The sequence below is a fragment of the Lutjanus erythropterus genome, chromosome 21 (assembly GCF_056507025.1).
Source record: "Lutjanus erythropterus isolate fLutEry1 chromosome 21, fLutEry1.hap2, whole genome shotgun sequence".
In the NCBI taxonomy this organism is placed as follows: domain Eukaryota; kingdom Metazoa; phylum Chordata; class Actinopteri; order Lutjaniformes; family Lutjanidae; genus Lutjanus; species Lutjanus erythropterus.
The window spans coordinates 19,964,247-19,977,445 of record NC_139337.1 but is presented as its reverse complement, the minus strand read 5'-3'; the positions used below and the strand labels follow the sequence as shown (position 1 = coordinate 19,977,445).

Below are 13,199 nucleotides of genomic sequence, written 5' to 3'. Positions count from 1 at the left end.
TTTGCATTATTGGTCACTGGGTCAATGTTGGCTTTTGTCTTGTAGTTATAGTGTGATCAATACAAATTTCACTATTCCATTCAAAAGGAAGACTGAAGTTAATGCAACTTCATAAAAGTGATGTTAACTTCATAACTCAATCAATGTCACGACATTTTAAGGCGTAAAATTCAGATAATTGGATTTTAGATTTTTTAAGACCTGCAGATACCCCGCTAATGTGGGTTGTTATGATAAAAGCTTTATGCTTTATGCTCCATCTATGTAGGTGGCATTCCATCCAATTAATGCAAATATTAATTATAAATTTTTCTCTTTTGATTTCTGTTTTTTTTTTCTTCTCAAAGGAGAACACAGGATGGGAGATTTGCAGTGCAGCATGCTGCTTAAATTTAGTTGGACTTTCAATCTAATATTCATTTAATTAGCAGTGTTGTATTGTGTGTGTGTGTGTGTGTGTGCCTTACCAGGAGTTCGTCCATACTAGTCTGGCACTTCTCTAGGTTGATACGTTTGATGGCCACCTTCTCCTTGCGTGGTATACAGTAAGCTGCTTGAACCACTGCTGTGGCCCCACTCCCTAAAACAGACAGGAAAACAACAAATCATCACCTTGATTATGATTCAATAAGTTCGGTTGTAGAACTCAACTCTGGCACAGACACCACATTCATCTCCGGTTATATTCACATCCTTAGACAGCCCAGACTTCTTTCAGTCGTTTGCCCCTCCCTTAACCCGTCTACATCCAAAAATAATGGATACTGTAAGATAATAAACCTAACTTTTATTATTACTTCAAAATCCTCCTGAGTTCAGAAAGGTTAAGTACACTTCTGCTTTGGTAGTTCATCCTATTTCACTCTGGTACAGCTTAACTGTCTGTTCATCAATTATGAATCAGCTTTCCCAAATCCTGTCTGATGAAGCGAGTCTGATTGGGGCCGGTGACTCTGCTAAACGAGCCACATCCCCTGGAGGCTTTTGAAGGAGGTTCATGCTGGAGAGAACCAAAGTTAGGTCATTTGACAGTTTAGAAATTCCCTCCTCTCTGAAACTTATATCCTTGGCACAATTTGAAGATTCTGTTCACAGTTCATTGAAAACTGGCAATAATTCTTTACAGCACTAAATACCATAATCCAGAACTTGCCAGAAGCTCTAAAACAAGAAGGAGTCAAGGATCCAAAGCTTTATGTGGCACATACATAAGTAGTATGCATAGTAAAGTGTTCACAAGGTTGTGCTAAAAGAATAGTGTGAGAAATAAGGATTACAAAAAAGGAAAATCAAGGAGAATAAAACAAAAGCTTTAGCCTATAATATATAATATGTGCAGGCTTACAGTATGCATGAGCACTGACCAATATTACTCATCCATACCTTTCCATATGTGCAATTTATGAACTTCTCAAGCCCCAGACACTTTAAAACAACCTCATTTTCTGCTTATTTAAGACTCTGCACAACACTGAACGAACCCTCATAGCAACAGTGGGAAGTCTATGCAAGTTTATACCACCAAAACTACTATTTTGATGTGCAAGCGAGCACATTACAATCTGATTAGAGCTTAAATCCTACAACAGTGGCCTAATCTTTATTTTGAACAACATTTGATAGAGTAAAGGCTTGTGAAATCCTCCCCAGGAGAGCTACGCCTGTTGTTCCTGCGTCGTGTGAGGTCATTTCACTGCCCCCTCAATGCTCTTATTTGACGCCATGCACGCACACACATGGTTTCCACAAGATCTCTGGAGTGTGTGTGTGTGAGACGCTGAGCAACGCTGGGAGCCCATTCTCCTCTGGCAATAGGGTTTGGTGAGAGAAAGAGTGAGAGAGGTGAGTCGGTTCACCCTTCAGTAAGCTTTTCCTAACCTCCCTCATCTTAGCCATGCCCAAATATTAACAAAGTGCTCATTGTTTGGAGTTTTCATTGAGCCAGAGGTGTATGGAGGTTTTAAAAAAGGGGGCAAGATATTAAAAGAAAAAAACAACAGTTCACTGATTTTAATTAAAAAGTAAAGCTGTCCCTGATGATGTGACCGCTTTTTATTCAACTGTTTTTATTCAAGATAATTATGACTTTGGGCTATACTGTACGAGAGAAGCAGAGAATGAAACAGCACAAACCTAGTATTCAATATAGTAAATAGTAAATAAACCACAAACTCTTGCTCTCTTATATAATCCAATAAAATTGCAATTTCCATGTAATTTCTTATCATTCACAGACAGTAAAACTCATGTTAATCATCAGGAATACACTGTATGTGAAAGCCTGCATCCTTATTGTCATCTAAAGCTGCAACGATTAGTCGATCAACAGAAAAGCACCAAAGGACCTCTGGGATTCACAATTTTTATGCCATTATTTTTTTATGCCTTCATGCCAGCAGCAGCCGTGGCCAGAGGCATTAGACTGTGTGAACAATGTTTTCAGGTCATCCAATTCCTATGAACACGATATCTCAAGAACGTCTTGAGGAAATGTCTTTAAACTTGGCACAAACGTTCATTTGGACTGAACCGATTAGATTTTGGTGGTCAAAGGTCACTGTGACCTGATAGAACACATTTTTGGCCATAACACATGAATTCATATGCTAATTACAAAATTAATCAAAATGTTGGCTATTACAAAGGGATTACATCAAAATATTCTTTTTGGGAGATCTCGACTCTTCTTGTTGATCATTGATCATTCACCATTTTTCAAGGAAAAGGATTGTTGCTGGTTCCTGCATCTTAAATATGAGGATTTGTTGCTTTCTTTGTCATTTATGATAAATGAAGAGTCTTTGGGTTTTGAACTGTTGGCTGGACAAAGAAAAAGTAATTTTAAGGTGTCACTTTGGGCTCTGGGAAACTGTGATGAGCATTTTCACATTTTTGTTGACATTTAACAGCAAAATGATTACACTTTAATTGTGCACATCATAGGCAATTAACTGATAATAATCATTAGCTGAAGCCCTAGTGCCATCTATGGACTGACAACCTCAGATAATTCATGGTTGTCCTTGCTCAACTCTCCAGCATCACAAGTATCACAGATCACTCCACCATTGCTCAAAACGAAGGGGCTGAACAGCTCTTAAAATATATCCTCCAGCCCCCTCCCATCACCACCACCATTACCACCAGCAATACCAAACAAACCTCTGGAGGCTGGCCAGTGATGGGGAGCTCAGCCCTGGCTGGACCACAGGGAGCCCAGTTGCCCTGTACACAGTGGAGTGTAAATTCCTCCACACAAACAAACAGCCAGTCGTCAGGGGTGGCTGGACAAGCTGTGCTTGTGTGTGTGTGTGTGTGTGTGTGTGTGTGTGTGTGTGTGTGTGTGTGTGTCTGTGTGTGTGTGTGTGTGTGTCTGTGTGTGTGTGTGTGTGTGTGCGGAGAGGATGAAAAAGGGGGAGATTGTTGGGTTTGCAGCAGACAAGGTCAAAGGGCAGCAAGGACTGAGGAAGCCCAATCTACCAGCCTGTTGGGACCTTGAGTTAATATAGACCTGATGCTCTTTGATATTTGCTACTTCCGAACTTAGCACAAGGTTATTCTGCACAGAGCAGTCATGCCTCCACTATTTGTATCCAGTTACATGATTATTCAATCCTTCATGAGGCCTTTGAGGTTTAAACCAAAGCTGTAAATTGAGTAATTATACTATGATGCACATGGGGGGAACGCAAACCAATTACTGTCATCATATCACTGACCGGAGCACCAGTAATCACCAGCTGTTTTTGACTAAAAAAAAAGAGGGCCTTATTGTGAAGCATTAAATACAGACACAAGTCATAAAAGAAAAACATCAGATTTTTTAAAATATAAGCCACACATGACCACATCTCTATCATTTTCACAGTCAACATCATCACCATCCTCTCTGGCAGAATGGGAGGGACCACACAAAAGAGCGATCCTCACAAAGGCAAACACTGCAGTAGTGCCAAGCCAACATCTAATCTGCTAAGCAGTCTGGCACAGACATAAAGGCTGCATATCACGCAGGAGGTGTTCTTCCACTTTTGTAAATTAATTAATGAATGAATAAAGATTCTGAACAGAATAAGGAGCAGTTTTTTTGCAAATACAAATAAAACTTCAAAGTTCTTCTGTCCACTGCCACAGGCTTAACAATGACAACATTTAGCGTGTTTTGGAAGTGGACGGCTAAATTAAATCTTTATATTAAGTAACCACATTAGGCCAAATCAAATGAAGATGATCCGGCTGACAGCTGAAAATGTGGCATGTTGTCGTGGCTGAGGGATACAAAGTTACGTAAGCTTTTTGGTTTGTTGATTTCCATTTGTTTCCATGTTTGATTTCTTTTTACATTTTATTTCCATTTCATTTTTCATAGTGTCATTAACATTTTAAGAGAACTGCAATGACAGCCTAGAGAAAAATATTGCTAACTAACTGCAGTATGCAGCTGTTCTTTTTTCCTTGTGGGTCAGAAGCCAAAAAACATGTCATGTTTCTTTTAATTAACATTATAATTATCCCGGCAATTAGTCGAGAGCTTTCCCAAACCTTCCTGAACCTAATTGATATGGTTGAGTTTTACAAATACCAAGACCTCCACTTACTGTCTGAATTTGTCTGATTCTTAAAATACATTGAACTGTAAGTTTAAGTTTCACTCTATAATTTGTGCTAAAATGTGACTTTGTTTAGATTTATCGTCTTTCCACACATCCAGGGTGCTTTCATATTTGTAGTTCTGTTCATTTGGTCTGGACCAAAGAAAGAAAATGATGTATAGTTGCATTTGAGTTCTGGTCCTGTTCCCGTCCACACTCAAGCCTTCTTCACCAACATGGAACCAGCTCTGTACCAGTTCGCACTTGGGTTCGGCACAGGACGATGTCCACAGTGAGACATTGCTACACGATGGTATCGTTGTTTTATTGTCGTCTGACATGCCTGCCAGGCGTGTCCGACATAGGTTACATTCCCGTCTTCGTCTCCGCACCACATGTTGTAACTTAGCCGTGTTCTGCCTCTGAGGCTTGAAATACAAGCACAAATAACAATGGCATGGTAGAAAGAAACACACTAACAGCAGCCCACCAAAAACAAACACCGGCGCCACCAGTGTAACAGAGCATCTTGGGTTGGCCTCACTGGGCAGGTTTAATAAGAAAATAAAGGGTTTTAAAGGGTTACACTGGATGTGGAGACCTTAGAACATTACCACAATGACCAGCAGCAACTTCTTTTTCTTTTGTTTTATGTCTGAAAAATGGCTAGTAACTCCTCCCTTACAGCAAACTCTCAGGGACAAATTACCTCAAAGACAGAATGCTTTTAAATCACAATGTCACAACGGTGATCAATGACTGTTGGCCACAGGTGTTGGACAATGCAGCCAACAGCCCAACCCTAGTTTTTGCACCCAATTTTGAAACATTTGGAGCATTCTGACCAAAGATAAATTGGTTTGGAAAATGAAAAGTTGGCTCCCAACTGTATCCAAAAAAACAGTGTTTTCCTTGTGAACTTAAGTGGGTGTGTCATATTTTAAAGGTTGCTGTGCATTCTGCAACACTATCTGTTGATAATGCATCCTTGAATAATGGTTCTGCTAAAAATTGGTGGAAACATGGGATGGTTCGCAAGACAGAACCAAGGGTCCAAGGACCAGAGCTTATTTGGTGGAAAAGGGCATACTTTTTATAAACGAACCAAGATGAGGAAATCTAATATGTATACAGACTGACAGGTAACTCGTTAGTAGTAAGTTTGAATGACAGCTTTTACACGAGCCCAAACAAACTCTACTAACCTGACACACGCAGCAGGGTTGATTTTTACTAAACCAAGCAAGTTAGATGCGAAAGCGCCCTCAGCTTGAATATATTCTATCTGCAACAATCTGTTCCAGCTCTAGATGTAAATGTCTATTCTAGATAGTCAAAAAAAAAAGTTGCAGAGAAGGTGAAACAACTTGATCACTCCTGTGATGGAAACATTGACAAAACAATCATGATCTTTGTAGAAGCAGCCAATGTTTTCTGTAAGCATGTTTCCTCAAAACAACTCCAGCTTGGCATGGAGAGCCTTATGGGCATTATCCTATAACATGGCAATATGTGAATGAGGCATGAAAGACCTGAGTTTTGTCTTCACAATGAACTGTTTAGGCCTAAATACTCCAGTGAGGGCTGTTTGCCATTAACCCGTGAGCTAACATGTTTGCTCTTTTGGGAGTTGACATCCGAGTATGGAATGTTTGCATTCCTCCTATTCTGGTGCATCTCTATGAAGTCTTATAAAATAAACAAGACAGCCAAACACAAAGGAAGAGTAAACAGAATAACAGGCTTACTTAGGACACAGATAAAGCTACAGCATTACACTTAATTAAAATTATCGAGGCGGCTCAAACACCACTAAAATACAAAGAGGCCATTTAAATTTCAAGGTTTACTAAGGAGCCGTTATTCAAGATATATAAACCCAAAATAAATAGATGACTCACATTATACGCCAAAATTTTCCTGATGAAAAGGTGAAAATATTTGACTCTACAGGCTAGATAAATTTGAGACGGAACATTCACTGTCATAGTATTTTTTTCACTGCAAATGAGTAGCTACATACGGGCCAGAACAGTAATATCTTATCAGATTAGCTTGGCCTTGAATTGGCCTCTTAATGGAGGTCAGCAGCAGTGTGGCAGCAGCTCTCAGTTTGTCTTTCCTGCCTTCAACAGGCTACTTTGGTGTTTTATGTCAGTAATCTTTTATTGCATTTCCTTTGCTTACCTGGCTGACATTACAGACATCATTTAAAAGGTACAATGAGAAATGTCACACATGACAAGAAAAATCACCAGCAGCTTTTAGTTTGTATTCCCCTGATAACAATGTTCTAGAAAACTGATGTTGACATTAAATTAGAGAAATGTTCGCCCGGAGGTTGGTTTCCATTGTGATAAGTTTCCTCGAACATAATCATACAAGTTTTTTAAAGCCATCTGAGGGACAGGACAAGGAGGAACAGGGAGGAAACATGGTTGCCGGTGGATACAAACAGTGAGAACAGAAAGTTTCCAGTCCAGATTTGCCAACACGAATGATCCAAAGTCTGATCCAGAATGAGAGAGCAAGCAGTACTTTTTTTTTTTTCCCCGATGGGCTCCGTCCAGTATGATCCAATGCTCAGTGGGGTGAAAAGAGTGGGTGTGAACCATGTAATAACACGTCCTCTTTTTCCCTGGGGAAGTTACCAAAACAATAGCTCTGCTGGGCATGCTGGGTATGCAGGGCCATCCTCACTACAGCAGCCTTTCCAGCTGAGCACTAAAGCTGTAGGAAACATCTCTCTGGAGTGAGAGACAGTTTATACAGTAACTTCCCAACAGTTTGTGTTAGAGAAGGGGGCAGAGAAGGGTTTAGGTGTGTAGTCTGTGCTACCAGTTTATCTGGTGGCTACCTGTTGAGTTTTTAAATGTTGCATAGTGAGGTAGCACTGAAACAATCAGTCAGCCTATGTAGGAGTCCATCAACAGAAAAATAATATTTTTCTTGCCAAATATTGTCTCTTTCTTTGAGTTTTTTCTGCTTCTCTTCTTTGTTGTATGTAATATTAAACAGATTATCATTGAAATTAGATGTTGGTCAAACAAAACAAGCAATTTGATGACGTCACCTTGGGCTTTACCTGACATTTTACAGACCAAATGATTGATAAAGTAAAGAATTGGCAGGGTTTTTTTTAATAATGTTCACCATTTGCAGCCCCGTACTCAAATAAATCACTCCTAAGCTGGATTTATACTTCTGTATTGAATCCATGCTCTAGTTACGGTTTAGCCACATGTCCTACGCTGTGGCCTGACGTACACCTCCCTAGAAATATAATTATGCATCGGAGCGACCACAGGCACCTGAGCAATGGAGTATGTGGAGCAGTTGCACTCCTACTATTAGATCTGAGGGAGCAAACCTGCACTTTTGCAAGATCCTCACTTTTGGATCATACAACTTTGCTATTTTTTGAGCATTTGAGTTATTTTGGATCAAAAATAGATCTAACAGTGATAAAATCAAGTGTGTTTAATATGAATATTTAATGTTAACATAAGGTCCGGCAAAAATTAATCACATGGTTTTTATCCCACCAAAATAGCGCAGCTACAAAGGCTGGTAGCGAGTTGGTAACTATAAAAGGTGGTACATTAGTCCACTTCCAGGTGTCTTTCAGTGGCTGGTCTGTTCAATGGTTGTGCACTGTCTCCGACATTTATTAGCTCCAACTCCAACATGATCTGCTCAGGTTCACTAGTGATTGTTAGAAATACACAAAGGAACTTAACTCAGTAGCAAGGAAACTAGGGCTGCAGCTAACAATTATTTTCACAGTCAATTAATCGTTCGATTATTTTCTTGATTAATCAACTAATAGTTGGTTGGTCTAGAAAGTGTGAAAGATGTTGATCAGTGTTTCCCAAAGTGCAGGATGATGTCTTCAAATGACTTGTTTTGCTCACAACCCAAAAACATTCAGTTTACTGTCCTGCAGGTGGTGTAATTTAATTTAATTTATGACGTTGACTCTGCGTGGATCCTAAATACAACTATAAATCAGCTTTTATATGTGGATTTCTTGCACTGAGAGTGTGCTGGGGAAACAAGAAGGTCTTGCAGCTCTCATTACAATTTCTACGAGTGTGTGTGCATCTACTGTGTGGTGGGATATTAAGAGACTGTGAGGAATATTACCAATTTAATAAAACTCGCGCTTTTGATTTAATCAGTGATGCCTTAAAGCAGTTAATCAGTCACATGCTGCAAGTAATGAGTGAGAGGCACACAATGAGTTAGTTACCTGCCACTGCAATCAAGGAGAGATCTAAATTTTAAAAAAGACTTTTTATATAAACTTTATAATGCAAACAGTAGCTTGTAATAATAATGTGGTCATCTGCAGCACTCGGTACTGGATTTGTGTTGAGCCACGCCGTTCCCTGAATACACACTCCAAAACAGCACCACAGCCCACCCCTGAATGATTGTGCAACCTCAGGAATATGCCATCCAAACATGAACCCACACTACTGACTTTAAAGCTCAAGCATTTTGTCTGGTTATTTGAGTTAAATCCTCCCTATTGAGGCTTCTATCTCATGTGTTTTCTAGGAACGGGCAATACATTTCAGGAAGTCCTGACAGCAAATGTCAAGATGGTAACCTGAGGAAAACAGTATGAGGAAATGACCCCAATACAGTGTGATGATCCCCCGGCCACATGATAAGAGCAGCAGGAGCTCTACAGTGTGTTCATTCATAATAAAAACTGCAATATTTCCTCATGGGAGAGTTGACGTTTTAGCCAATCACTTATCTAGTAGGCCTGACAGAGGAAATTGCAGCAACTCCAACATCAGACCCACATGGCAAGTAACATTAATGGGCTTCTTTTTTTTTTTTCTTTGCCTGGTCTGGCAAGTGGGTCAGAAAACTTCTTGTCTGACTTTTACTTGCCACTTTACACGTTTTCTTTTAATTAGCCATTACTAAATAACAACAAAGACTACAGTCATGTTTAATCTAGGGCTACAATGTCTATAAAATGTCAGAAAATAGTGAAAAAAGTCCATCAGAGCTTTACAAAGTCCAAGGTGATATATTTAAATGTCTTGTTTTGTCAGTCTAAACCCAAGAACATTCAGTTTGGTATGATAGTATGATAATAAACAAACAAAAAAAAGCAGAAATCTCAATATTTGAAAGATTAAAAACAGCATTTTCTGTCAAATTTGCATGAAAAAATACTGTAATGACTGATCGATTATCAAAATAATTTAAGGCTTTTTTACCACTTGCTCAGTCATGCAAGTGAGTTGCCAGATTTACTTTCCCAACATGGCTTTCTATTTGTCCAGGGCAAGCAGGCAATCCTTATTGGTGAGTCTTGAACTCAGACCTGAAGATAAACTTTTTTAAAGTCGTGTTGATCATATGTTTATCAAGCAAAGACTATCTGAGGGGGCAGAAAGGGAGCGAGGAAGCTGTACAGGACTGTTGGCGAGGTTTATTATGAACAGAGGCAGATGCCAACGGGAGGATATTTCTTGTTTACCTCCTGCTCACGAGGCACTTGGAAACACAGCCACACAGAGAGGGCTCTGCTAATTTAGATGATATACAAGGTGCACCAACTCCTTCAGATTCAAGAACACAACTGGTGACCAGCTTTTGGCCGAGGGGAAGAAACTAGGCTAACTGCTCAATTCATTTCCAAAGCCGGGTTGATAATCATGATCCCTTGCCCTAACCCCAAGTAAGCATGCTGCAGTCCAACCTTTAAATAGTCAAGTCTTACCAGTTTCAAACCTATGCTGACAATTTGTGTCACACACTGCGTAGGAAAATGCCACAGAACTGGTTTCTATACAAGAGGGGCTTTATCTCTCTGTGTCCATGCCAAATTGCTGGGCGTTATCTTGTGGGGTGCCCCAGATCAAATTTTCCAAGAAACTGAGGGAGGAAATGTAGAAATGGGTTAAAGTTAAATCCAAGTCCTTTAAAAATACACAAAAAGGTTAATTTAGGGCATGCAGAATGGACCCTCTATAAACACACAGATTCCCTGTAGAGGAAGCACGCACCACTGAGGTAAAGTAAACCAGAGGCACCAACTAACTCGTTTTAGGGGACAATACTTTGCTTATATGTTACAGGCACTCTTTCGTATTTCACTCCCAACAAAGTCAGGCAAAAGGTAGGATAGGGTCAGCTATTTGTGGGGTGGGACATTTCAGAAGTTCACAAGTAAAAGCTGTCATTCCTCAGGCCAGCCTCAGGAGTCACCGAGGCTTGACACTGCACAAGGAAGGTGTAAATGCCATCACGCTGCAGGGTATCCACATGTAACAGCAAGGGAAAGGTAAAGACTTTTTAATGCCACCATTTAATTACAGTTAAGGTCAATTTTGCAGTAAAACTAAACATTAAATATGAAAATAATGGGATAGTCTTCTGAGTAAACATATACTGTCAGTTCAAAATTATAAGAAAGGCAAAATGACAATAACTGGTTGAATTAAAGAACATTTGTCCAAATAACTTAAGAATATTAGGAAAAACATAAAAGGATGTGAAAGGATAACAGAGGCACTCAAATTCAACTTATGCACGGCATTGGATAAATAAATCGTAAGACATTCACATACTGAATTTAAGACTATTTAATAGTACTTTATAAAGCCTTTCATTTCAAGTAAATGTGAAATTAAGACATTTTAAGGACTAGTAGCCACTAGAGCTGCCATGATTAATCAATTAGTTGTCAAGTATAAAATTAATCTCAGACTATTTTAATGATCACTTTGCGTAATTTTTTAAGAAAACATGCCCAAATTCTCTGATTTAAGCATCTCAAATGTGGATATTTTCTGTTTTCTTTCTATTTTCTTTACTCCCCTTTACTTGAATATTTTTAGGCTGTAGACAAAACAGCCCAAGACAAAAAAAAAGACATTTAGGGAAGTTTGGAAAACAGTGATCAACATTTTTCACTAATTTCTGACATTTTATCAATGACACTACTAATCGATTAATCAAGAAAATGATGGACAGATTAATCAATGATCAAAATAATGGTTAGTTGCAGCAATAGCAGAAACCCTGCATTGGAGGGCCTGACAGATGGGGCTTTAAAAAAATGAACTTTCTAGACTAACATTAATGTGACAGCAATAAACTTGACAGTTCAACCCAGACTGGTTTAAACAAAGTATTATTGATGATGTTACCCAGCAAATTATCAAATGACTTTTCCCCATTTTCTGTGAGCGAAGTGGTTAGAAGCCCCATAATACTGATTAATCCTCTCCAAAGAGCTCTCACATAACTGGATTAATTCAGGCAGTAAATTGCCCAAAACAATACCCTACTCCGGGAAGGACCATGAGGCATAATCTCTGGACTCTGCAGTGGAAACACGAGTGTTTTGGAAAAAAGTAAAGTTCTGTGCTTGAATATCCAGTGTATTTTAAAAGGACAGTTTGCCCCAAAATCAAAAATACATACTTTTCCTCTGATCTGTAGTGTTTTTTTCCATCTAGATTGTGCTTGTGTGAGTTGCGGAGTTATGGAGTCAGAGAGATACCTGCCTTCTCTTGAATATGATGGGTGATGAATAGATGGCACTCATACATTTAAAACTCAGTAGCAATGTCTCTTTCCAGAAACCATGATCCAGTTACCCAAGATAATTCACAGACCTTCTCTTGAGCATTTTCATTTGATCATTTTCTTTCTACCAAACCACACCAACTAACTTTATCAACACACAATTAGGAACCGTCTAATCGTGGAGGAGAGGCTCATGACACTTAACATGAACATAAATGCTGCCTCCTATTTTGAGTTGTACCTTTAATACCACTGAGCTAGCTAGCACAGTGAAACTGTTGAGAGGAGTAACTCGGTAGAAAGACAAATGGTTCCTACATGAAACTGCTTACAACAAGGTCTGTGTATTATCTTACTCAACAGGGTAATGATTTCAGGAAAGAAACTTTGCTGTTGAGTTTTTAAAATGTTTTCTCTTTGGCACCATAAGCAGAGTGTCATCCCTGAGGCTGATATCTCCAAAACTCTGCAACTCGCACCAAAACAATCTAAATAGACAAATAGCACTAGAAGTAAGAGGGAAAATATGTAGTTTTGATTTTGGGGTGAACTGTCCCTTTAAGTTATGCTTGAATATCCAGTATATTTTATTGGAAATGGGCGTGACACACACACACAAGTTAAACATGGTCTCTGCCTTCACAATGAAGTGTCCTCCCTGAATAAAAAGACGACTTTAAACAGATGTTATATATAATATCCCTTCTGTTTTAAAAAAAAAACTACTATAAGGTGGGTTCGATCTAAAATACAAACACTGAATATTTTAAATAAGATTTAGTTATTTGTGTAATTTCTTTTCAAAGCTACAACGCCCTCTATCTAGAGTACATTTAAGAAAGTATTAAGCTAGTTAGCTGTTCACACGACTGCTCAATGAAAGCGCTTCCTTTCCAGCAAATAGTCAGAGCCTGACTAGACAGTAACGTTATAACGCTCGTTTACGACCCCGGCATACCCCCAGCGGACGGGGTTACCGCTCTCACTAAAAGCGTTCCACCGACTCCAAGTCACAACACCGCCCGGCTAGGACTGCCAAGTTAT

The 13,199-nt window shown here is 39.2% G+C and overlaps 1 protein-coding gene across 2 annotated transcripts in view; it reads right to left on the bottom strand.

The window, feature by feature from the left end:
- The window catches only part of oxsr1b (oxidative stress responsive kinase 1b), a 53,986-nt gene that overhangs the window by 40,291 nt on the left and 496 nt on the right, over nt 1-13,199 (bottom strand). For both annotated transcript variants that reach the window (XM_084747218.1, XM_084747217.1), the window contains exon 2: nt 468-580. In XM_084747218.1, coding sequence (XP_084603344.1) covers nt 468-580 — 113 coding nt within the window. The remainder of the gene's footprint in view (nt 1-467; nt 581-13,199) is intronic.